General features: G+C 45.4%; 1 protein-coding gene across 2 annotated transcripts in view; it reads left to right on the forward strand.

The window, feature by feature from the left end:
* Positions 1 to 23,976, forward strand: part of TGFBR2 (transforming growth factor beta receptor 2) — a 171,968-nt gene that overhangs the window by 57,347 nt on the left and 90,645 nt on the right. For both annotated transcript variants that reach the window (XM_085630568.1, XM_085630567.1), the window contains exon 2: positions 21,055 to 21,232. In XM_085630568.1, the coding sequence (XP_085486694.1) occupies positions 21,055 to 21,232 (178 nt within the window). The remainder of the gene's footprint in view (positions 1 to 21,054; positions 21,233 to 23,976) is intronic.

The raw sequence follows: 23,976 nt of genomic DNA on the forward strand, positions 1-23,976 counted from the left end.
CTCCGGATTGATGGTAGATAAACTTATAAACTGATGTGTTTTGTGCATAAACTCCTTCACTCTGGTCAGGCTTGCTATCTGGCAAGAAAGTAGAAGATTTCAAGGGGGTTCCTGACAACTTCCCAGATAAGGCAACTTCCTTTTAGAAATCCCTAATTTTCAACAACAAAAAAAATCCGCCTTTTTCCAGGTAAGCTCCCAGGTCTGCAGTTCCATTCCACCTGCAGCCCCCACCTCCCGCTTTCTTCCTACTTTCAAACTAGAACTAAAACATTCCCTCTGAACCATCAGTTGCCCCCATGCTCTCTGTAGCACGGTGACTGCCTCAGTGTGGTGTACTGAAATCTGCTCTGTGGACACAGTACTGTGCGTGGGTCTGTACGCAGTAAGTGCCAAGGGACCAAGCTCGTCATCATATTGCTTGCTGTTATGGGCTGACCGAGCATATATTTGTGAATATTTGGGCGTCTGTACAGGCACTGATTTGGTTCCTGCTTCACTGTTGTAAAATTAGGGTTGAACCTGTGTATTGTCATTGATGTATATAGGCTTGTAATCTTTTTTTTATTTTACAGAGTTTTATATAGCGCAAACTTGACCCGAATCGGGTATCAGAACGCTTTTCATAGCACCAGTTAGGTTACATGAGGACACACATTCATTTTTGTTAGGCACGGGGAGATTAAGTGATTTGCCCAGAATCACAGGATGTTCAGCGTCATTGCCAAGACTCGAACCCATTTCCCCATATTCGAGGTGGACCGACCTAGCCGTTAGGCCAACTCCTCCCCCCTCTCTTGATTACATATTGGCCTGGTGATGGACTATGTTACCTTGTTCTATCTGCTGCCCTCTATATAGTGCTCTGTTGCTCTTGGGTCTTCTATGTGCTAAAGAAGGACTATCAACCAATAAATAACAAATACACCAATGAAGTAAGGAAGATAGAAGCCAAATCCACGTTTCTCACGCCTGTAAATTGGCTGCTAGACAAAATCTGGGGTACCCGTAACCTCTTTTTTCCCAGGACTCGGATACCCGAGACGTTAGGTGCTATGAAAGGCCATTCTTCTTATTTTCCTGCTAACAACTAAAGCTCTTCTTAGTAAAAGAGTTGTAATGCAGTCCACTTCCTCTGGCCTGCGGCCTTGAATGGAGCCGGAGAAGGTATAACATTCCTCCTATTGTGTTCAAGGAACAAAGGTCTCAGCAGGCAGAGCCTTCTTTCATAATAAGATGTACTAAACAGACAAAAATAGCCCATTATTTCAATGCACCAGTTATCCTCTTCCCCCCTGGGGAACGCTCTTCCACGTCTCTTGCAGAGGTTAGATGTAACTGGCTCAAACACGAGCTGGCACAAGGTGAGTGCCCTTGAATAGCTCCAGAGCTGGTCTACCGCATAACTGATACTGTACAGTGTTTCAACAAATTGAGCAATATATAGATTACCATATTATTCTAGCTTATTTCACAAACCTACAGCTATCTATTTACATGTACATCAATATCAATAAAACAGTTCTTGTGTAGCGCGGCTTATCACCCATGAGGGTATCAAGGCGCTGTGCTGAGGGGGTTTACTCGAAGAGCCAAGTCTTGAGTCCCTTCTTGAAGTCTGTCAATGATGGTAAATTTGGGAGGTGGAGGGGGAGTGTGTTCCAGGATTTGGCAGCGAGGTGGGGGATGGAACATCCTCCGGTGCGGCATCCAGTGCCGGATTAGGAACAGCAACCAGCCCTGGCAGATTGCTCCTCGACCGGCCCTGACCGCTTTTAATACTGGGGGCCGATATCGCAGCATTGCTGCAAAACTGTCCTCCAGTGACAAAACTGGCCCCCACAGCCTGAAAACCGCCCCCACCCCTCTGGCCCAGTGAGGAAATGCCCAGTGCCTGCTACGGCCAGTCCGGCCCTGCCGGCATCGGCGGATGCGTGGAATTTGTGCGAGGGTGAGCTGTGAGGAGCGTAGGTTTCTGGATGGTTGGTGGAAGTTCAGGTGGTTGTTCATGTGTGCTGGTCCCTGGTCATGGAGGGCTTTGTAGGTGTGGGTCAGGAGCTTGAATTGGCTTCGCTTCTGGATGGGGAGCCAGTGGAGGTCTCTCACGTGTTGGGTGATGTGGGTCCTTTTGGGCAGTTTTAGGATGAGTCTGGCTGCAGTGTTCCGGATCGTCTGGATTCTTCTCATGAGTTCTCTGTTGGTTCCTGCTGTGTGCATAGATACACACACACATACATATACATATATATCAGGTTGTATGCTGCAGAGAACTTTCAGGGGATGGGTACCTTCTCGCTGTGATTCCAAGAATTCCAACATGCACCAGTCCATGATTGTTGGTGGGTTGTGACAGGCGCGCAACACCCATTGGGCTCACCAGGCTTCAGCCCCCCCGTCATGTGTGTCAGCCCGGCTGAGCCAGCCTCGCGGGCTGGCGTCCGTTTAATTGCAGCGGGCCCGAGTACTTCACAGGTCTTTAAAAGACCATTTACTCGTTAATGAGGCTTTTGTTGTGTTTTCACCCCTTCTTACAGCCACTCTGCCTATGGCTGGAAGACTTAGCCCCCCCCCCCGAAATCTTTTTCAGCCCCCCCCCCGAAATTTGGCTCTAGTTGCCCGCCTGGGTTGTGATGTTTAACAGGTGTGACTGGACGTCTTGCCAAAGTTTTTATGGGTTTCCTGGCATGTTAGTACGTGAGTCCATTAGCTAGAGTTAGTGGTGGTAAGGTTCTTCCAAAGCTTTCATGTGTGACCTGTATTATTTGGCTTGTTTATTGACTGGCATGTTAGTATGTGAGTGAATTAACATGTATGTAGTGGTGGTGGTAAGGTCCTTCCAAATCTTTTATGTGTGGCCTATATGAATTGGCTTGTCCATTGCCTGGCATGTTAGTATGTGAGTGAATTAACATGTATGTAGTGGTGGTGGTAAGGTCCTTCCAAATCTTTTATGTGTGGCCTATATGAATTGGCTTGTCCATTGCCTGGAATGTTAGTATGTGAGTGAATTAACATGTATGTAGTGGTGGTGGTAAGGTCCTTCCAAATCTTTTATGTGTGGCCTATATGAATTGGCTTGTCCATTGCCTGGAATGTTAGTATGTGAGTGAATTAACATGTATGTAGTGGTGGTGGTAAGGTCCTTCCAAATCTTTTATGTGTGGCCTATATGAATTGGCTTGTCCATTGCCTGGCATGTTAGTATGTGAGTGAATTAACATGTATGTAGTGGTGGTGGTAAGGTCCTTCCAAATCTTTTATGTGTGGCCTATATGAATTGGCTTGTCCATTGCCTGGCATGTTAGTATGTGAGGGCATTAACTGGATGTAGTGCTGGTAAGGGGCTTCCAAAGCTTTTAAGTGTGGCCTGTATTATTTGGCTTGCCCATTGCTTGGAATGTTAGAATGTGAGGGCATTAAATGCAGGTAGTGGAGGTGTTGGGGGCCATGACATCCATGTCCCGGCTTTTCAACTCCACGGCAGACATGAGCCGTGCTGGATGCGTGCCAGGTGTACTGTCTAATATGTTGCAGGCCTTTAAATCACTGGTAATATTATTTTCAGTATTATGAATCGACTTCATCAGGACTCAATTGATTCAGACTAATCCAGAAGAATTATTAATACACATTACTCCGTCAGGATTCTCCTCTCTTACTTTACTTGCAGACACCTCACTGAGCGGACGTCTGTTGGCGTGGACTGTCTGATCAGTACACCTTATTTACACGTGGGAGACATGAGATTCTGAGTGCTTACTACTGGCTTTACTCAGCACTCACGCTACCAGTGGCATCCTTCAGAGCTCCAGCAGATAAGTGACAGTGTCTCTGATTGGCTCCCACTGCTGCCATTCATGCCATGACGGCTTAGCCCTCCCACTTGGGTGAGGGGTGTTGGGTTCCTGCTCTGCATTACTAATCTCTCAAGTTAGCTTTAGTCCTCCTCTGAGCCGGTGGATTTGCTTTTACAGGGAGCATGCCTTGGGATCCTTGGGGATTAGCCCTCTTAACACCGGAAGTGGCGTAGCAAGGGTGGTGCAGCATCTGATGCGCGCGAGGGAAAGCCCCTTACTCCACGCGGCACAGTAAAACGCCATAGTTTGGATACAGCTGTCGCCCCACGCACCGTCGGCGTGGTGTTGCTGCACCTGCTGCAGTGTTAAATGCAATGCCCCTTGTGTACAGTAGGTGTCAGTCACAGTAGGGGCCCCTGATTCACTGTTTAGCCCAGTTTGAGCATCCATCTGTTGTTCAGTTTCTCCTAGTCTTTCCACTCATCTGGCTCAAATAACCCTATGTTTAGTTCCTTATTGATCATTTCATAACATATGCACATGTGTGATAAGCATGATTCACAAATCTGGAAGAACATGTGTACAAGGATATTTCAACATCATGCCACAGCTGTCCTAATCCAGGTTTGCGCATCGTAGGCGTGCCTAGGGTTAGAAAACGAGGCTTATGTCAACTTTACATGGTTTCATTCATGCATGTGCAGCTGGATATGTGTAATTTGGAGCACGTGCATCTATGTTGCAGTTTACTACCATTTGTATGCTTCTGAAGCGGTTTCAGAGTCTGGGCTCCCTCTATGGTTCTGGGGTACTCATCGACTGGAGTCATATTGTCTGTTGCCTACTCGTGCAGTAAATACGATGTATTATTACTTCTTCGTTTCATGGCACTTGGAACGTGTGAAAGACTGCATGGGCCTTGTTGTGTTTCAGACTTACCCCTTCCCAGTCACAGCAGATGTCAAGAACAAGTGTTTAACTCACTGAGCCATCTTGCAGGCACCAGCTTCTTCCCAAGACAGAAACATTCGTTGTTCAGGTGAGCTTGTTATGTTGAAAACTACAGATTCTTGCTAAATGCTTGGCCCAAAGTTAAAAAAACACCCGTTGATCAAAAGCGGGGCATGCCTTATATGGGAGTGTGTAGGCACAGAATATACCCACCAGAATTCATCATTTGCCAGCTTTCAAACTAAGATATAATGTTGGCTTCCTGTGTGTCGGCCCAATGACAATAGAGAAAGCGCTGGATGCTGTACGAGCAGTTTACTGCACAGCACTACTCACGTATGCTATAAAGCCCCTGTTAATAGTAGTTTAATCAGATTACATCAGCCCAGTCTAGGAGAATTCATGGGCGTGAAAGTACACGGAACATGCAGCACCAGCCCTTCTGCTTTGCATTATGATAGATGTAAAAAAAGATGGTCTGGGATGCGGCCCAAAGAATTACCAGTGGCTGAGATTAATCCAAGCATCCCACCTATCACTGTTATATATACTTAAATGCGACACCCAAGTGCGATGGGTGTGCCCAGACGTGGGTCTTGTGCTCGCTCAACCACAACCACTGGAACCAATCTTTACTGGACCGATGAACACAACTCGGGTGAAACTGGTCCTGGGATGTTTGTGTTCCGGTTCAGAGAGGACCTGACCCGCAGTTGGGGATGGACGGCTCCTATTAGAGCCGGATGAAAGCTGATTTGCATATGGCTGGGTCTAATCTGAGGTGGCATGGTGGGCAAAAAAAATAACATGGACTGGAATGTGGTTCCAAGTAATTACCAATTGTTGAGATTAATTGAAGCATTCCATCCATCACTTTTTTATATGCTACAATGTTGTAGCCCAGCAGGGCCCATCAGTCTCTTTCACAAGAGTGACAAATTAAGAACTGTTAAATTGGGTATAAGTAAAATAATTTTATGTACAATGGTCTCAAAATTGGAGTACTGGAAACATGTTATTATTGATACTCAAAGGCATTATGTGGCCAAAGCAGTGTGAAAGCTCCTCGCTGCTGTAGTTTGTCATTTGTATACTGTGCGTTTCCCTTGTTTACACCCTGAGTGGCACCGCTGGCTACAGGGCAGGCAGCAGCTCCTGGGGTGGCCACCTTTCCAAGAGAGAAATACTAGCCATTAGTTGTTGTTTTAAGAGTCTGCAGAGGGCTAGAGATGATATTCACCAGGACTTTAAAGAAACTCGAATGAATTTATTTGTAACATGACTTTCCTGCATTTATTTACTTTCATTATTAGTGATGGACCATTTCATCACCTCTAGAACACATATAAATGTGTTTTCTATTAATATTGACTGTTTGAGTTAGGCACAGATATGGGCTATTAATATCGCCTTTAGGTGATTTTGCTTATATTTTTACCCGCTGCTACATTAAAACACTGGTGGTGTCGGTAGAACAATGGCCAGGTGGCAACCCTAGCATTTTCTATCCCAGGAAGGAAGACCGGGGACTGGCACCAGCTGTGCGGGGTGAACAAGACACATCTTCACAAGGAACCTGAGCTTGAGACCAAAGAGCGCGTGGTGCGGAAGTAGCGTTCCCATCTGGCCTCATAGGCTGGTGAACTGGGCCCCACTAAACTGCGCCACCGATATTTTAAAGCTTTCTACTGGCACCACCAGTATCTTAAAGTTTTCTACCGGCACCACCGGTATCTTAAAGTTGTCTATTGGCACCACCAGTAGTTTAAAGTTTTCTACCGGCACCACCAGTATTTTAAAGTTTTCTACCGGCACCACCGGTATTTTAAAGTTGTCTACCGGCACCAATGGTATTTTAACGTTTTCTACCGGCACCACCGGTATTTTAATGTTTTCTACCGCCACCACCGGTATCTTAAAGTTGTCTACCGGCACCACCGGTATCTTAAAGTTGTCTACCGGCACCACCGGTATCTTAAAGTTGTCTACCGGCACCCACCGGTATTTTGAACTTTTCTACTCGCTCTACCGGTATTTTAATATTTTCTACAAACACAACCGGTATTTTAAACTTTTCTACTCGCACCACCGGTATGCTAAAGTTTTCTATCGGCACCACCGGTATTTTAATGTTTTCTGCCGGCACCCACCAGTATTTTAATGTTTTCTGCTGGCACCCACCGGTATGCTAAAGTTTTCTACCGGCACCACCTGTATTTTAAAGTTGTCTACCAGCACCAATTGTATTTTAATGTTTTGTACTGGCACCACCGGTATCTTAAAGTTTTCTACCGGCACCACCGGTATCTTAAAGTTGTCTACCGGCACCACCGGTATTTTAAATTTTCTACCGACACCACCGGTATTTTAAAGTTATCTACCGGCACCACTGGTATTTTAACGTTTTCTACCGGCACCAGCGGTATTTTAAAGATTTCTACCGGCACCACCGGTATTTTAAAGTTGTCTACCGGCACCACCGGTATCTTAAAGTTGTCTACTGGCACCACCGGTATCTTAAAGTTTTCCCGGCACCCACCAGTATTTTAAACTTTTCTACTCGCACCACCGGTATTTTCATATTTTCTACAAGCACAACCGGTATTTTAATGTTTTCTGCCGGTACCCACTGGTCTGCTAAAGTTTTCTGCCAGCACCCACCGGTATGCTAAAGTTTTCTGCCGGCACCACCGGTATTTTAATGTTTTCCGCCGGCACCCACCGGTATGCTAAAGTTTTCTACCGGCACCACTGGTATTTTAATGTTTTCTACAAGCACAACCGGAATTGTAAACATTTCTACTCGTCCCACTGGTATTTTAATGTTTTCTACAAGCACAACCAGTATTTTAAACTTTTCTACTCGCACCACCAGTATTTTAATGTTTTCTACCAGCACCATAGCTTTTTAAAAGTTTTATACCTGCACATACCGGTATTTTAAAGTTTTCTACCAACACCCACCGGTATTTTTAACTTTTCTACTCGCACCACTGGTATTTTAATGTTTTCTGCCGGCACCCACCGGTATTTTAAATTTCTCTACCGACACCCACCGGTATCTTAAAGTTTTCTATCGGCACCCAGCGGTATTTTAAAGTTATCTACGACACCCTCCGGTATCTTAAGGTTTTCTACCGGCACCCACCGGTATTTTAAAGTTCTCTACCGACACCCACCGGTATCTTAAAGTTTTCTACCGGCACCCAGCGGTATTTTAAAGTTATCTACGACACCCTCCGGTATCTTAAGGTTTTCTACCGGCACCACCGGTATTTTAAAGTTATCTACCGACACCCACCGGTATCTTAAAGTTTTCTACCGGCACCCAGCGGTATTTTAAAGTTCTCTACCGACACCCTCCGGTATCTTAAGGTTTTCTACCGGCACCACCGGTATTTTAAAGTTATCTACCGACACCCACCGGTATCTTAAAGTTTTCTACCGGCACCCAGCGGTATTTTAAAGTTATCTACGACACCCTCCGGTATCTTAAGGTTTTCTACCGGCACCACCGGTATTTTAAAGTTATCTACCGACACCCACCGGTATCTTAAAGTTTTCTACCGGCACCCAGCGGTATTTTAAAGTTCTCTACCGACACCCTCCGGTATCTTAAGGTTTTCTACCGGCACCACCGGTATTTTAAAGTTCTCTACCGACACCCACCGGTATCTTAAAGTTTTCTACCGACACCCACCGGTATCTTAAAGTTTTCTACTGGCACCACCGGTATTTTAAAGTTCTCTACCGCCGACGTCCACAGGTATCTTAAAGTTTTCTACCGGCACCCACCAGTATTCTAATGCCCGGCCGCTAAAAAACATAAGCAAAGTCACTTAGAGCCGGTACTCTTATCCCTTATCTGTCCAGCCCTTGGCAGAGAGTAAAACGAGAACAACTGGCCAATATTTTACTCTTGGAAAGCTGGCAGCCCTGTGCGGAAGTAGAGCAGGCAGGCACCCGATGTCTCCACGTGTGCACGGACCATAGCAGCTCAGTGCCACACTTTGTTGTAGGAGCTCAAAGAAACTCCCAGGGAGCAGCAGCCCCTCGCTCACCTCCAGAGGGCCAAGGCACCGCATTGCAAGGACTGGAGGGGGCCTGGGCAGTCTAGACTGTCCAGAATGTCCACGTCTGCCCAAGAATGGCAGCGAATGTGGATGCGCGCCTCAGTACTCCCTAGTGAGGCCGGCACGGCCCGCTGCTGACGTAAACATACGGGGATTCTCGCCCTGAAGCTAAATTCCATAAAGGGGCCAAGTCCGGGCTAGCAGACGTGCTTCGGAGCCTGGAAGAGAGCTCGTGCAGCCCGGCAAGCCTAATCACGGGTGCTCTGTCACCCCAGCATCCACCCAAAGCACGTGGCCTTTCTCCCCAACAGGCCAGTTCTTGGCTCCTCGAAAGATGTGCGTCAGGTCACGAACGGTTTGAAGGGACCATTTCTGACAACACCTGGAGAAGGGACGCGTCAGGCCACCCGTGGAGGCCCAAAATGCCATAAGTCAAGGGCAGCCCCGAGTTTCTATTCTAAAATACTTTGGGGCAGATTTTCAAGCCCCTTCCGCCACCTTTGCGTCATTTTTAACATAGGAAAAGTGACGCAAAAGTGGCGCAAGGGGCTTGTAAATCTGCCCCTTTGTACCTGGTTTGCATTTGTCGCACATTTTCACTCACGTGGCCTCCGTTTAAAAAAAAAAAATACTCCTTTCACTGTTTAGAAAGTATGACTTCTAGCGAGAAATTTCTAAAGAGCAATGCATGGTTGCAGTGTCATAGTAAGGATTGGGGCCAATAAATATTTTGGGGGCCACTGTCTGGAACAGCTTTGAATTTTACAAGTCATCGTTTGCTAATTGAAGCCCTATGTTGCACAACAATAATGACAATAACACACAGAAGTGAGCTAGAGTGAAGCTTCACTTTACTAGGGGACCCCCTGGAAGGTGGGGGCCCTCAGCAGTTTTCCACTTTGCCCATGCCTTTAAACTTCTCTAGGTTGTTGTGTGGAGTGGAAAGTGCGGGAGAGTGATTTAGTAAGTGAGTGAGAACAGACAAGCACAGAAATGAGCCTTAATGACCTGTGTAGTGACGCCTGTCAGTGTGTGGCCCACACAGCCAGCGGCATTCCCTTAGGTAGAGGAGTCGCAACCAGTCTGTCTTCTCTTTCTATGGAAAACACTTTCCGACAAGTAGACTAAACACTACTTGGGCCACAGGGATCAGTGTACTCTCCTTGTTCTGTTTCGGGGGATCGTCCGTATGAGACCTGGTTGCTCAAGCGCTCTGAAGACAGTATGTTGGTACCAAAGAAGGAGAACTGACGTAGTAGGTAAGATGTTGATGATGTTGAGAAGAGTTTTATTCAACTTTGCACTCAGTCAAATGGTTTGATCCTGGGCAAAGCGCTTCATCTCCTTGAGCCATCAGTTCCTTATCTCCTGCATTTTGAAACATGTAGAGCCTTTTAAAAGTGGTATAGCTAGCATGCTTAGCTCATCTAGGACGGAGGTACCATCCATATTAGAGCAGGCGCACACACGTTTTATTTAGCCTCTCTGCCTCTGAACGTTCTCCCACCACACTCGGTGTCTAGCTCCGCCACACAGCGCTCCCTTCCTTAAGTTCACTTCCTCTTTGAAGCAAAAGCTCAGTCGCTTCTGTTGTTTCAATCTCCATTCATGGAAGAAGACTATAGCATCCCTCTTCCTTTTGACTTCTCTTGTTTCTTTTCAATAATTCAAGTTTTAATTCCTTCAATTTTAAGCCTTTTAGTAACTTTGTTTGACTTTTTTCAGTTGGATTTTCCCCTCCAAACAGACCCGTGATGGAATTCAATATCTGGTCTGATGTTATCAGTTATGAAAGTTATGCTTCAATGGGACTTTTTAGAAAGTTTCTTTTTCTTCTGTCTTTATCTTGTTTGCCAACTGAAAACTCTTCCAGCTTATTTACGGGATTTGTAACCCAATCAAATAAGCACTAAACGGCAGCTCAATGGAATCAAGTGTTTGGGAAACCTGTCTGGGCATTTTAGTGTTGCTTAAGGATTGGATTTGTACAAAGACATGGCATCCATACTAGGAATGTGCATATGCTTTGCACTAAAAACACCCACTGGGAATACATCACCAGGAGGTAAATGGTACCTTCTCTGTGGTCACCACAGTGTGCCTCAGGTCAGATCATGTGTATCCACGGATGTAGCCAAACTACTGTGTTAAGTAACAGCCTTACAATAGGATGGGAGTGTAGAGTGCAGTAGACTCTGAGGGCCCCACCAGTGGGGTGAGGGAGAGTCCCAGGATTTTGGTGGGTCACAGACACAGGTAGATGTTTCTATTGCTGGTACTTCCATTGTGGACACGGCCATCTTCATGGAGCCACATTCAAGCTTCATCAGAATGAGATGTGAAACCCATCTATTATGAGGATGTGACTGTTATGATCGGACCCCTCTGTCCAGTCCATGGGAACGCCATCCATGTATCGCAGGTCCACCACTGGTGTCATAGGTTGCTGTTTGAGAGATTTGCATCCTCCTGCATTATTTTTGTGATCAACCTAACCAGGCAGTTTGGTGATCGTAAAAGGAAAACGCCTCTGTCGTACTGAACATGTTCTATTAGGAGACCGCTCTTTACAAGGCCTTAAAGAAAGGATGTGTTTTTACCTGTGGTAAATTTGATACTCTTACTGCATATGTCTCATACCATTATTAGCCCATGGAAGTCTTACATCACCTAGTGGCGAGATGGGACATTGCACTTTAAGCGGCGGAGCGGGTGGGGCCGCATGTCCCTCCTGAGTCTCTCCCTACCCACACATCCTGAGTTTGAAATGGAAGGTGCTGGATCCAACAGCAGTAAAGGTGCACTCAAGTCTCCAAGATCGCAAGGAAATTCATGGAAAGGCGGAGATAGACACAGCTGGATATGTCTCCAGATGCAGGTTTAGGGATTTCATTCAGTGAGACCTTGCTGTAGGTGGGACTTAAATTAACTCATCCAATTATGCACATTATTGACTCATAAACTAAATTAAGTGCAGGTGGTAAACGCAGTAGAACATTTTTGTTTTCTTTCCTTCTTAATATGTGGGCGCGCTTCAGAAATATTTGGAAGCGATTGGCATGCACTTAAGAGACAAATATCATTCAACAGATTTAGGGGCGGCTTTGAGATTATTGGCTCAACTTCAGGAGATGTTGTTGCCTTGTGAGGATCTGGAGGTACCATCTGAACTTCATCACTTCCACTTCAGAAATCATTGAATTGTCTTTATCGTTCCATACATTTGTGTTTTTTAAAACAATTTTGACAGGACTGTTTATTTAAGTTGTGTGTCGGGGATTGAATAGAAGAACTCTTCGCGGAGCAGGGTTACAGGCACCATTTTAAAGTTGCCGCAAGGGAGGCCGATGGGGCATAATAAAGCTGGACTTCTTAGGGGTGTTTAGTCGTTGGCCCTTGGTGGCAAGATGCCAGCTCACCGAGCCAGGCCATTGGAAGGCTCTTTAGAAGGGGGAAGGGCGTGATGGGAACAGAGCGTGAGAACTGGTACGCAGCCACGAGCCGACATCTACTGATAGTGCAAAGTTTTGTCAAAGTTTGATATATTAATCATTTAAAATTTCACCCGTGACGCACACGCAGAGCTTTCTGTATTACATCTTGGGATCCTTGGTAGTTTTCATTGAAATCTACCCTCTCTCCTTTCGGGAAAGGGCTTGAGATGTTTTTGGAATCTTTTGTTGACATGCTTGAGAAACAACTGTATGCTTCCCTGGTCCCACGTTCACACAATCCCTGCATTTACCAGGCTTCCAGAAACATGGTTACTGTGGCACAACAGCCACCCCACAGAGACATGAATTAGACGTGTTATCGGTGGCAGGCAGGTTTAGCGTTAGTTTACCCTTTACATGTACAAAGACGAATAGTTTACTGCAGGAAAACTGAAGGAGTAAATAGTCGAATGTGTGAGGAGGGTGGCAGTGGCATGGCGACGGATATTATACCTGCCCATTGGCACTCTTTCAGGAGATTGCTTTTCTGCAAGTCCCGGATTTTCATCCAACACCTTAACTCTGGACCTTGCCTTGCATGTGATGTTCCATTCTTGAGATAGACTTCCAAAGGAGACAGACAAGAAAGGGCGCCCATTTGATTTGAAAAAGGCTCAAACATTTATTTTCAGTGGGGGAAACGGAAGGCCTTGGTTCCACATGGAGGGAACAGACGGGAAGAAACAGAAAAGTGATGGATGTGAGGATGTGAGGATGCACATTTCCTCAAACTTTACTCCTTCCGAGTGCTGACGTAAAAACGATCTGCAGGAGATGGGAGAAATGGAAGAGGCATAGGCCAGGAAATCTACTCCTTGGATTGAGTTCTAAGGGTACTCCTATGAGGGCTTTTACTGGGTCAGGTTTCTCCGGGTCTCAGACCGGTAATAATCAAGAACGGACATTATACGCCCCCTGTATTCATGTCGTTAACCTAAATGGCAAAAAACACTGATCGATTTTTGAACAATGAACGTAAACACATTAAGGTAATCCATCTCAACTATTTGTTTTCTGTTCATATTTCATGTTTTACTTAATGTTGCATAACTTGCATTCCCTATTAGTGTTAGCTAATTCCAGAATGGTGTGTTTCTTTTTAGGTCTCGCCTGACCCAGCGCATGCGCAGGTCTGGCGAGACTTATTGAGAGGGCTCCAAAAAGTGCTACCAGGCCAGCGTAGAGCTACAGTGCATGTGCGCAGGCACGCGCGCCGCGCTTGACCACGATTACTTTCACTTTCGCGGCCACTTTGATGTTTGATCGCTATCACGATCACTTTCGGGGCCGCTTGGCATAGCCAATAGGTCTCGCTTTTGGGACCTTACAAGTATTTAGTTATGCAACTGTTGCATGGCTAAACACCTATAATGTCCCAAAGGCGAGACCTATTGGCTGTGCCAATGCTTGGTTTTTTTTCTTCGTATAGCATATTAAGCTTGTATAGTGCATACTTTCAACGGATTCGCCTCCATGTATTTATAACGTGTCATGACTGAGCGCCCTGGCATTGAGGCTGAAGTGTCTCATAGTGTCTTGTAAGTGTTCAGACTACATGCTCTTCCAATTCTTTGTCTCTCTGCAGAGATCGCACAGCGCAATGGTCATGTGATTGCTGTTCAAATGTGTGGGAAGGAGGTACATAGTTGTCAAAATATTGACAGGGAAAATGTATGGGAAAAGGCAGTGGTTACAGGTGAGGGGGTGTTGTGTGTTTGAGGGTGTGGGCGTGAAATGAAGGATAGGTGACCTAGAGTGTATCTAACAGGAGTGGTTGAGGCACTCTGTAGACTGTTACCCCTTCCACAGGCCTCAGTAATATTTAATTCACAGTCTGTACATTTCAGTATTGAAACATTTTGAATATTGATTATCTGAAACAAAATCATTTGTTTTTACTCCTTTATCCTAAATAGCTAACAACCACGGACAAAGCCAATAGTTGTGGCTGGTTTTAGGTGTATGTCAGTCATTGTTTTAATAACTGGGTGCAATAAGAGAAAACTTAAAGAGTTACCGAAATACTGGTTGGGGGGCACACTATACGCCCATTATCAGGACACACCTCTCCTTCTTTATTCATCCCACTTAAAGCCCTGCTCCTAACATGTGCAAATTGTTGCAAATTGTAGCGCCCAATCAATGATGCTTGGGTATCCTATCCCATCCTGTATGGGGGAGTGTGGGAGTTGGTAGGTAGGTCAAGACACCTTGTCTTTACATAAAAAGCAGTCTGGTGCTCGCTTACAGTGGAATCCTTCCTTCAGCTAGCCTGACCCTGATGTTCTAACTGGCTTACAAGGCGCTATTTTTTCTGACAGATGTTTTCCAGTGGAACTTTTTATGCCTCTTGGAACGCTCCATCCTCAGAGCGGATCCTGCAGTGGGAGGCTCTGCTCCTTCCCTGCCAGCCTGACTCAAACATGAGATCCCATCCTGGGCCAGCAGTCAACCGGAAGTGCTTCCCTTGGGAGAGGTCTGGCCATGAGCACAATGGAAAATAACAATAAACATCCTCCCTTGATTCAGTAGCGCACGTGACTATTGTGTGACTCTGAGTGCTAAAAACCAAGAGCACTCTTTTTATGACTCAGAAAAAATCTCATTTCCTCTTCACACCCTTCTTAAGCATGAAAAGCCGATCTTAGCTTTATGACCCGGCTTTAGAGGGCCTACGTTGCATTTTATGGCGTGGTGGCACAATGCAGGGTACATTGGCCTGTCTGCTTTCGCACAGAAGCATTTAAGACATAATGCACACACATCAATATATGAAATCGTACTTCGCAAGTCGTTCAAGAGTTCCATTACCATATAGTTATATAGGTATATAATATTATTATTATAATATAAAACATGGACGCCTCCAGTATTTACATTAAAGGCTGTCTACATTTCTTTTTAGCTTCCAGTTTTGACATCACTAGTCAACTGTAATGCAAAAATGTAATTGCTTCTGTAATACGTTATTATAGTTGAGTAGTGACAGCAGAGTGCCAGCTGCCAGAGCCTGCAGACATCGTGAAAGGATGGCTGAAAGGCTGGCTACGAAGTAGAACTACAACTGCTGTTTAAACATCAAAAGGGAGAGCTCCCTTTTCAGCTTCTTTAAATGAATTGTCCCTGAAAATGATCTCCCATTAGCAGATGATGCGAATTTCATAGAGCACTTTTTTAAAAAATCGGGATGCTAACATGAAAGCAGCCATCTCTCTGCACGCTACCACGCGTTTAGCTTATCTGTTTTTAAAGCAAGTTACATCACACTCGTTACAAGATGTTTTTGCAACAATTAGTTGCTGCATGTTTATTTTCAAACTGCAGATTCCCTATTTATTCTTGATTTTTGTAGGTTATCTTGTCGATTCTTCCATGCCCTTAAAAAGAAACTCGCCCTTCAGCCTTGTCCCTCTGGGGTCATACAACGCCTCTTGGACTTGCAATAACCTTCTAAAGTATAGCAGATAGTACTTGAGTCCATACATAAGGCTACATATGAATTGTCATGTCTTTTTGGGTTCAGGGTGGGGTTTTCAATGCCCCATGTCTTTCTTCCTGGTATAAGGAAAAAACTCTTGGACACTTTATGCACTGTGGACTGTTTCGGTTGTAGAAGGAACAAGGCTGATTTGCATATGGGTCACCCCCCTTTGCTACCCCTGGTACCAGCATGAAGACGTCAGCAGGAATAGAAGCAAACAGGGCTCTAATAACCAGGTTTACTTTCCATGGTTTTCACTCCTTGCTGCTTCAAACCATCTCACCAGCAAGTGCTTTGTTACAGCTTCTTGGCGCTGGCTAAACCCAACATCTATGCCCATAATAAAACAATGGTTTGCAGCATGTGCTGCTGTAGGTCACATGCGAGCACCCTCTTGCCATCTAGTGTTGGGTGCAGATGTTTCAAGTTGTTTCTCTTTGAAGAAGAGGTTTTACTTTCATGGTGGCGTGCGGGCCCTCCGCGAAGCCCACAGTGCACCAGGACAAAGAGGCCAACTCAGATTATGTTTTGTGAATCTACAGCACTACAAGCTCCAAACCATTTGATAATGGTAAGGAACAATTTCCTTACAGAAGCTTAATGATCCGAGTCAAGTCTCCAATGGCTTTTGAAGACTCATAATATATACGGTGAGAGGTAAAGTATTCCGAACGTTGGTTATTATGTAGAAAGCTGATAAAGGGCCAAAGGTTCGATCAGGGGTCACGCCAGTAAGGTCATTATTGTCCAAGGAAGGTTTAAATGTCTCTTTCTGGTTTCCCCAGTACTTTGCTGAATTGATGTTCCTAGCATTGTTGGCTTATAAAACAATCTGTGCTCATGACTTGTCTGGCACAATAAAAGAGCAATCCACATTCTGGGAGGACATGGTGAGTAAAAATACTTGGCTGACCTTTGAGGCAACATTGAAAAATAAAAGCAGACCCAGCTATCAAGAGTATTTCTGCGTTACTGCTGCTAGAGGAGCACATGGTGTTCAAGAAAGGAAACAAAAAGGATCGGCCAATGGCCGCATACCTGGGGGAGGCCTCAGTGCTGGCAGAGCTGGGCGACCAGACACTGGGAAAGACTCCAGCTCTGATCTCCAGTTAATGATAGTAGTTGCCGTCCAAAACTCTGGGCAGCTGCTACAAGATGCAATAGTGTACATTCCTCAGAGGGAGGGAGCGTCAAGCCCCAATATAGAATATGGTATCTGGGAGCACCAGAAATTGATTAATCTCCTATAGAGAAAGTGATGTGAACAGAGGGCCTTGAAAGAGGCTAGAAAAGTAAAGAATAGGATGGCGTTGGGAATAGTAAATCTATACTTCCTCTATCTGCACTTTCCTGTCAAAATTCTGGTCATTGATGTTTTCGCGACAATGTTCCTGTCCTGTTACCCAATCGTACCTATCTACAATCACTCACAACAAGAGCCCCGAAACGCCTCTTTGTCTGATGGGTCTGGTTGGGTTGTACCTACTGTGGCGACGTTCACCAAATGCCCCCTTTGAGTGGCACAAAAGTGAGTGAAACTACTGTCCTCTCCTCAGACTATTGACCAACTTCTCTCCCTAATCTGAGGTCCCCTGAATCCACAGACTATTTCGCAGAGGAGCAGAGAACTGAGGCTGCCAGAGGGCGTGCCAGCACTAGCAGAAATGCAACATAAATCAAAATATGTTTGGCAACTGCAAATGATGACTTTGAGATGTCTGTGTTATGCTGACTGTCCAAACAACTCGGTTTAAAATTTCAAATCCTATAATTCTGTCTTATCACCACCTGTTCACATCATACTTCTGCGGTCCACTTGCAATTGGTTTCAACATGTGGGATGGTTTAGTGAAGGGGTACCCCAATTCAAACGGGGGTTTCAAAGAAAGTAACTTTTCCATTTATCACTTACACATGTAAAGGATATCATGGTAACCAGCCATTATGTCTTTTGATCCTACACTGTTTTTTAAAGCATCTATACTGAATGGAGTCCTTAGTGCTGACTTGTAGCTGTGATAATCTATTGTCTGTACCTTCAATGCAGCATTCTTGCACACCTGTATCACAAGTCTGTGCAATTTAAAACTCTAAAATACACCTGTAAATGTAAAACCTGAGGATGAAGGTCGCGCCCTTCGTACATGTCCACCCACTCACCAGATAAAGGCCAAAGTCCATATAATGTTTATCAATGAAAGGTAACTAAATATCTGCTGGTCATACTAAAAACATGGTGTAGTTCACTGTTCGATTGGTTGCAAGCCTAGCTCTATCTACAATCAACAGGTGTATGCTGTATTTGTTTCCTAATGTGCCCGTCACTCTTATGGGAGTAAAGGTGCTCATTTTTCGGTCTCGCCTAGCGCAGCGCGCATGCGCTGCCCTAGGAGAGGGCCTTTTGGTATCACTTCAGACTTCCAACAGACTTCTCCGTGTGGGTCTGCCTCCTCCCACACATCCCATTAACCTTTGCTTGTGGCTTTCAATAATGAAAGCACGTAAATGGCCAAAGACGGGTGCATGTCCTGCCTTTCTTAAAAACTTTCACCCCATGGCCTAGGGGTCTCGGGAGTGACAGGCGGCCCGCAGTGTGCCAGCTCCATTCTTTAAATTCAACAAGCTCCTCTCCCGGGCTTGTTGTGTCAAGCAGCGCTTTATCTGCAATTATGGATTCAAGAGGCACGGGGCAGTATCAAGATTGTGCAGCCTTGGCATTCGACACTCCAAGTTTTGCAGCTCTCTGTCAATTAAAAACGGATGTTTAATGTTTCGCCATTTAAGCTAGCGCTGTTTTTTCTCTGCATCTACGACAAGGTCGCGCAATAGTTAAACGGCTGGGTTTCAAGGTTGATTTTATGCAGCAGTAAGAATGTTTCATATATGAATTTTAAACCAATTTACAGGGAACCACAAAGTGCAGAAGAACAGTGTAGCGTTAAATAAAGACAAATGTCGCTCGTGTTTCAAGTTAACGTGTCCACGCGCTGCACATCATGCTGAAAAGCATAAATCCCGTGGAGTGAAGGATAACATTTGCATAATTCCTGCGTAAGGAACTGATGATATACTTATTATAGAAATGCGGTCTAATAGATAGGAGCATCTGGCCTTCCGTCGGGTCTCGCGGGGCCAGAAGTCCGCTCCTTGCTTCATGATTCACATCACCGTTTTAGCAGCAGCTCATTCACGTCTAATCCTTCAGAAGGGAAGAGGCTCTGTGCAGCTGTAATCCGAGAAGGGATGCATCACTAGAGGGTTGCTGATTGTTGCCATTCTGACGACATGGATCCTGGCGGGCCCGTAGGTGTATCCTCTTCTTGGGTTCAATGCAAATATAATACTTAGGAAGAGGTATGTAGGCTCACTACCAGCAGGTCGAATATTACATAAGCCATTATTGATCTATCATCAATCATGCAGAAACACCTACCCCATTGGCCAGTGGCTGCGATGCTTACCGTTCTTAAAGCACAGACTCCAACACTTTTATCATGCATTAGCTCGTAAGTTATAGCTATTGCTAAAAGAGGTTATCGTATTTATCGACCATGGGAGATTGAAAGGCTGAGTTACGCACAGATCTCAGCTGCAGGTGCTCGGCCCACTGCACCATCACACTGGTCAGTGTGTGACTGACCATGCAGGTGTGATCACCAGTCACAGACGCTAGACACTGACGCTTGACATCCTGCCTGTGTTGCTTGTGCAGCCCCCACCCAGTATCAATGTCTCTCGTAGAACAATTCTTCCGCCTCGCAGGTGGCCCCTCTTCCACGACGGTGGTGTCAACAGAGTGGGTGGGGCTTGGTTCCTTTTAAGCACTTTGCGAGGGCAGGTGCATAGCTAAACACTTATAAGGTCCCAAAGGCGAGACCTATTGGCTATGCCAATGCTTGTTGTAGTTTGTGTTTACACACCAAACTTTGGGCCTTATTGACAGTTTGGAGGACGGGATACTCTGTCAAAATGTGATAGATATCCCGTCTGCTGTTTTACATATGCCATAGTTTATAGTACACATGTAATACAGCAGATGGGACATCCGCCACGTTTGTGCTGCCAATGCCCAGATTCACAACGGATTAGCGTTGAGTTAGCATTACTTTTGTAACGCTAAACCTATTTGGGGATTAACAAACCAACGCTCCTTGGTATTAGCAGTGATTTGTATAGAAAAGTAATGCAAAGCAGTTCGAAACACTGCTTTGCATTACTTTGCGTCAAGGGGGCATCACATGGGTGGAAGTACACATATAAAGTAGGAAAAGCTTTGAAGAGCGTCTAGGCATAGTATTGTATACAGGAAGGGTACCCTTCCTGTACAAAACCTATGCTAGACTCAGACACGCACCCTAGCACTATGACGCTAAGGTGTGTGCACCCTCCTGCTCTCTCCCTGTCATGCAATGCAGCGCAGCCTCTTTTCATAATCTGGGCCTAAGTGTCTCCTGTCTGCCAAACTCTAATTACGGGTTTGAAGGCCAGGTTTAGAGCTTGGTGAACAGGTTACTCCGACACAAACATGACGGATATCCCGTCCACCTCATGACAAGTGCCTTTGGATATGATGCTCCTGTAATACGGTGTACGGGATAGCGATCACTTTTGTGGCAGAGTAACATGTCCTTCGAACCCTAAATCGCACCCTTAGTCTTTAGGGAAGGTGTACTTTTCTTGTACAAATGCTTAGCCTTAAATGTCTACGGCATATTGTTATTATTATTGGCCTGGTTTTTAATGATATAACAGGTAAGTATACATGTCCTTATATTGTTGCCATCTTTCTAAATAGACAAAAGCTCTAACATACATGCTCAAAGTCGTGCAGGTCGCCATTTTGTTTTTAAACAATGCACTGCTTTCTACAGTATCTAGTAACTTTTGATCAGTGGCATCTGGCACACTTCAGAGTTCAGATGCTGTTCCTTTCCATGTTTACTAGGCCATTATTGGGGGACCAACCAGGGAGAGGTGGAAGGCATTTTAAGGAGGTTCCTGAATCTCCCATTGGTGAATATAATATTAAAGAAATTGTATATTAACGAAGGGAATTAACGTTTCCAATAAGAAGACAGTAAGTTTCATGAAGAATGATCTGGGTAGTTTGCAGTCCTTCCTTCTCTAGAAAACAAGATGCTGAGTCTTGATTTTGGTTGCTCAAACTATTATGTTATTTATGCAGCTTGTTGGGAAGAAGAACCCTGAGCCTCAACAGATGTAGCATTAAAACTTTCTTTTCTTCTTCCTGCCCCCAGATAAAAGCATGATGGATTACGACCTGCTGCTCATGCCCCAACATGCTCCAGAGCCTCACGAGCTGTGCAGGTGGTGTGATCGATTATCGCCCAGGTGCAACCTCCGCGGCACATGCTACAGCAACTGCAGCGCCACTGCCACCTGTGAACATCGCCAGGAAGCTTGCGCCGCACTACAGTAAGGGCCTTCTTCATCGTAACCACTTAGACCTCCAAGTCACTGTTGCACGTTCACAATTATTTAGAGATCGGTAGTATATTTTGGGCTCCATCTTGAAAACTGCTTAACTTGCATGGCATATATTTCTTTACATATTTAATTGTTTTGAGAAATTCCTCCGTGCAGTGGTTTTAGAGCATGGGCGGTTTTGCGGCAAGGCAGTTTTAGGTATCTTCATAGGGTGCACCAGATTCCTCCTAGAATTTGTCCCGATTGCCTATGGATGCGAGTGAAAGCCTCAAAATGTGACTTTGTACAGGACTCTAAAAATCCTACCAGCTACAGATTCAGGGCACTATTACTGCCTGGGTTGTTTGATCACACAAATTAGTCAATGTGTCAACAGCGGTGGGTGAACTGTGGTTATTGGGTCACATACCTGGTCTCCTAGCCCAAATGAGGTAGTTGGCAGTGGGTTCTGATTGTTCATCTGCTGATTGGTTCTCTGTATCTAGTGTAATTTCTGATTACTGAGCCCTGGCTCTTAGGCAGGGGAGGCGTCAGGAAGATTTTGGGGACAGAAGTGATATCCTACTGAGTTGATGAAGTTCTGAAATATTCCCTGAAAGATGTATCGGTCAAATTATTTCTTGTAGTCAGATTGGGGCATATCAGCAACAACCGGCGATAATTATCGCTAAGCGCAGTTAGCGCTAGGATAATTATCGCCGGCTAGCGTGGATTTTTATCGCTGAGATAGCATGCTGTTAGCAACGCATATCTCGAAAGCAATAAAAATCCTCACGCTAACTGCCTAACGTGAGATTATCTCTGGAAACCCAGCGATAATCTCACGCAATGTGGCGTTAGCTTGATGATAGGGACTCACAAATTTAGCCATGATATCCACCTTCCATAGGATATCATGGCTAAGTCAGTCCTGAAGCAGGCGTAAGGAGGGGTTATCGCTACTTTTCTTGCCGCTATGCTTCATAGCGTGGGGCTTGATGATAGGAGAAATGTCGCTTAGCGACATTTCTCCTGTCATGTCAGGTCAGGAACGCCCACTTTGCATCTCATCAGAGATGCAAAGCTTGGCGTTAGGAATTCCTACGCTAATGCAAGTTTTCACGTGTTAGTGTGAGCTTGCTAAATAGGCGATAAAATTATCGCCGCTTTTCGGCCGAAAACAGACGCAAAAGCGGCGATAATTCTATCGCCTCGCTGATATGCCCCATAGTTCTTTAAGTTTTAGTGGCGGACCCAGTGGATTCTGGAGTTGTGGTTCTTGTATCCTAATGGATTTGCTCTACGTTTCAGCACTTTAGTTTTGTTATGATAGCTAGAAGAGGAGTGACTGAATCTAAGGAGACGGGATGAGATGTAATTGGGAACCTGACCTTTTACACTAAGAGACGTGCAGTTCGAGTGGGTTGTTATTAGGGGTGGGTGGTGGACTCCGCTCCCCCCGTGGAGTTTGCGGAGTTCTTGCTGCTCCGCTTGGAGTGCAAAGTTCGTTCAAAAACTCTGCCATCCGCCGCGTAGAGGAGTTTGCCAGCACCCACCCGTAACCTGTCAAAGGTTTCGTTGTTTGCACATCCCCGCAGGAATGCACCGCGAGCTGAGGTGTGATTGGATTGGCGAAAGCTGAGGCCTGGGTGCCTCACTCCTACAATGTGAACTGGATTGTTGACAATAAATAGAACCCAATCCAAATGAAATATAACAACAGTAGGACGCCCCATATGAAAGGCGTGCAGCCCGCAAAGCGAGTAGGACGGAACACATGTCCTTTTACACTGAAAGGATTACACAAGAGTAACAAACTCCGCCTGCTCTCGGAACTCAGTGGAATCTCGCGGAGTGTTTTGGTAACTCAACGGAATTCCGCAGAGTGAAACTCCACGATCTCTGCCCAGGGCTAGTTGTTATAATGGCCGTGCCAACTATTTTTTACTTCACACACATTGCAGCAGGTATGATTTTGAATTTGTGTGTTCATCAGATGCTAGGGATTACTTGGCATGCGTGCATTTTGTCATTTTCTATGCCGGAGTAACTCCTGAGTTTCTTCCAGTTTTGTGCAGCTTGAAGCAAGAAATTTCATAGCCTTCCTCACTTCAGTTCCTCCGCTAGATACCCCATCTCTTGTTGTCTTTATTCCATTACCACCCCTCAAAACAGACCCTCCTTTTCTGTTTACCTTTGCTTCCATTCTGCCACCTCTCACTAACTTCAGCTTTACTTCCATTCTGTTTCTGCTTATGGTCTCCACTCACTAACTTCACCTTTACTTTTCTTTCGCCACTGTCTAGGTTCTCCTCTCACTCTCTTCACCTTTACTTCTATTTTGCCACCGCCTGTTCTTCTCTCACTCTCTTCACCTTTACTTCGATCCCTCCACCGGTTACGTGTCCTCTCACTCCCTTCACCTTTGCTTTCTTTCCAGCCCCACCTGTTCCCCTCCTCTCACCCCCTTCACCTTTGCTTCCCTACTCTTACTCCTTTCACCTTTGCTTTCTTACTTTCCTCAAGCTTGCTTTACTCTGCTTCCTTATCTCCACCAGCTTTGCCCCCTCCTCTTGCACTTCCCACATTTACTGACTTCCTCCATTGATGGTTCACCTTTCTCTAACTTTACATCTAAAATTCCATCTCCTGCCCCCTGACATCATCCTAACTCTACCCTAGGTCTGCTGCCTCCTCCTTTGTTTCCTCACCGCCTACATTTCGTCCTCCTGCTTCTCTTCCATCTTTACCTA

Source organism: Triturus cristatus, chromosome 10, assembly GCF_964204655.1.
Source record: "Triturus cristatus chromosome 10, aTriCri1.1, whole genome shotgun sequence".
Classification (NCBI taxonomy): domain Eukaryota; kingdom Metazoa; phylum Chordata; class Amphibia; order Caudata; family Salamandridae; genus Triturus; species Triturus cristatus.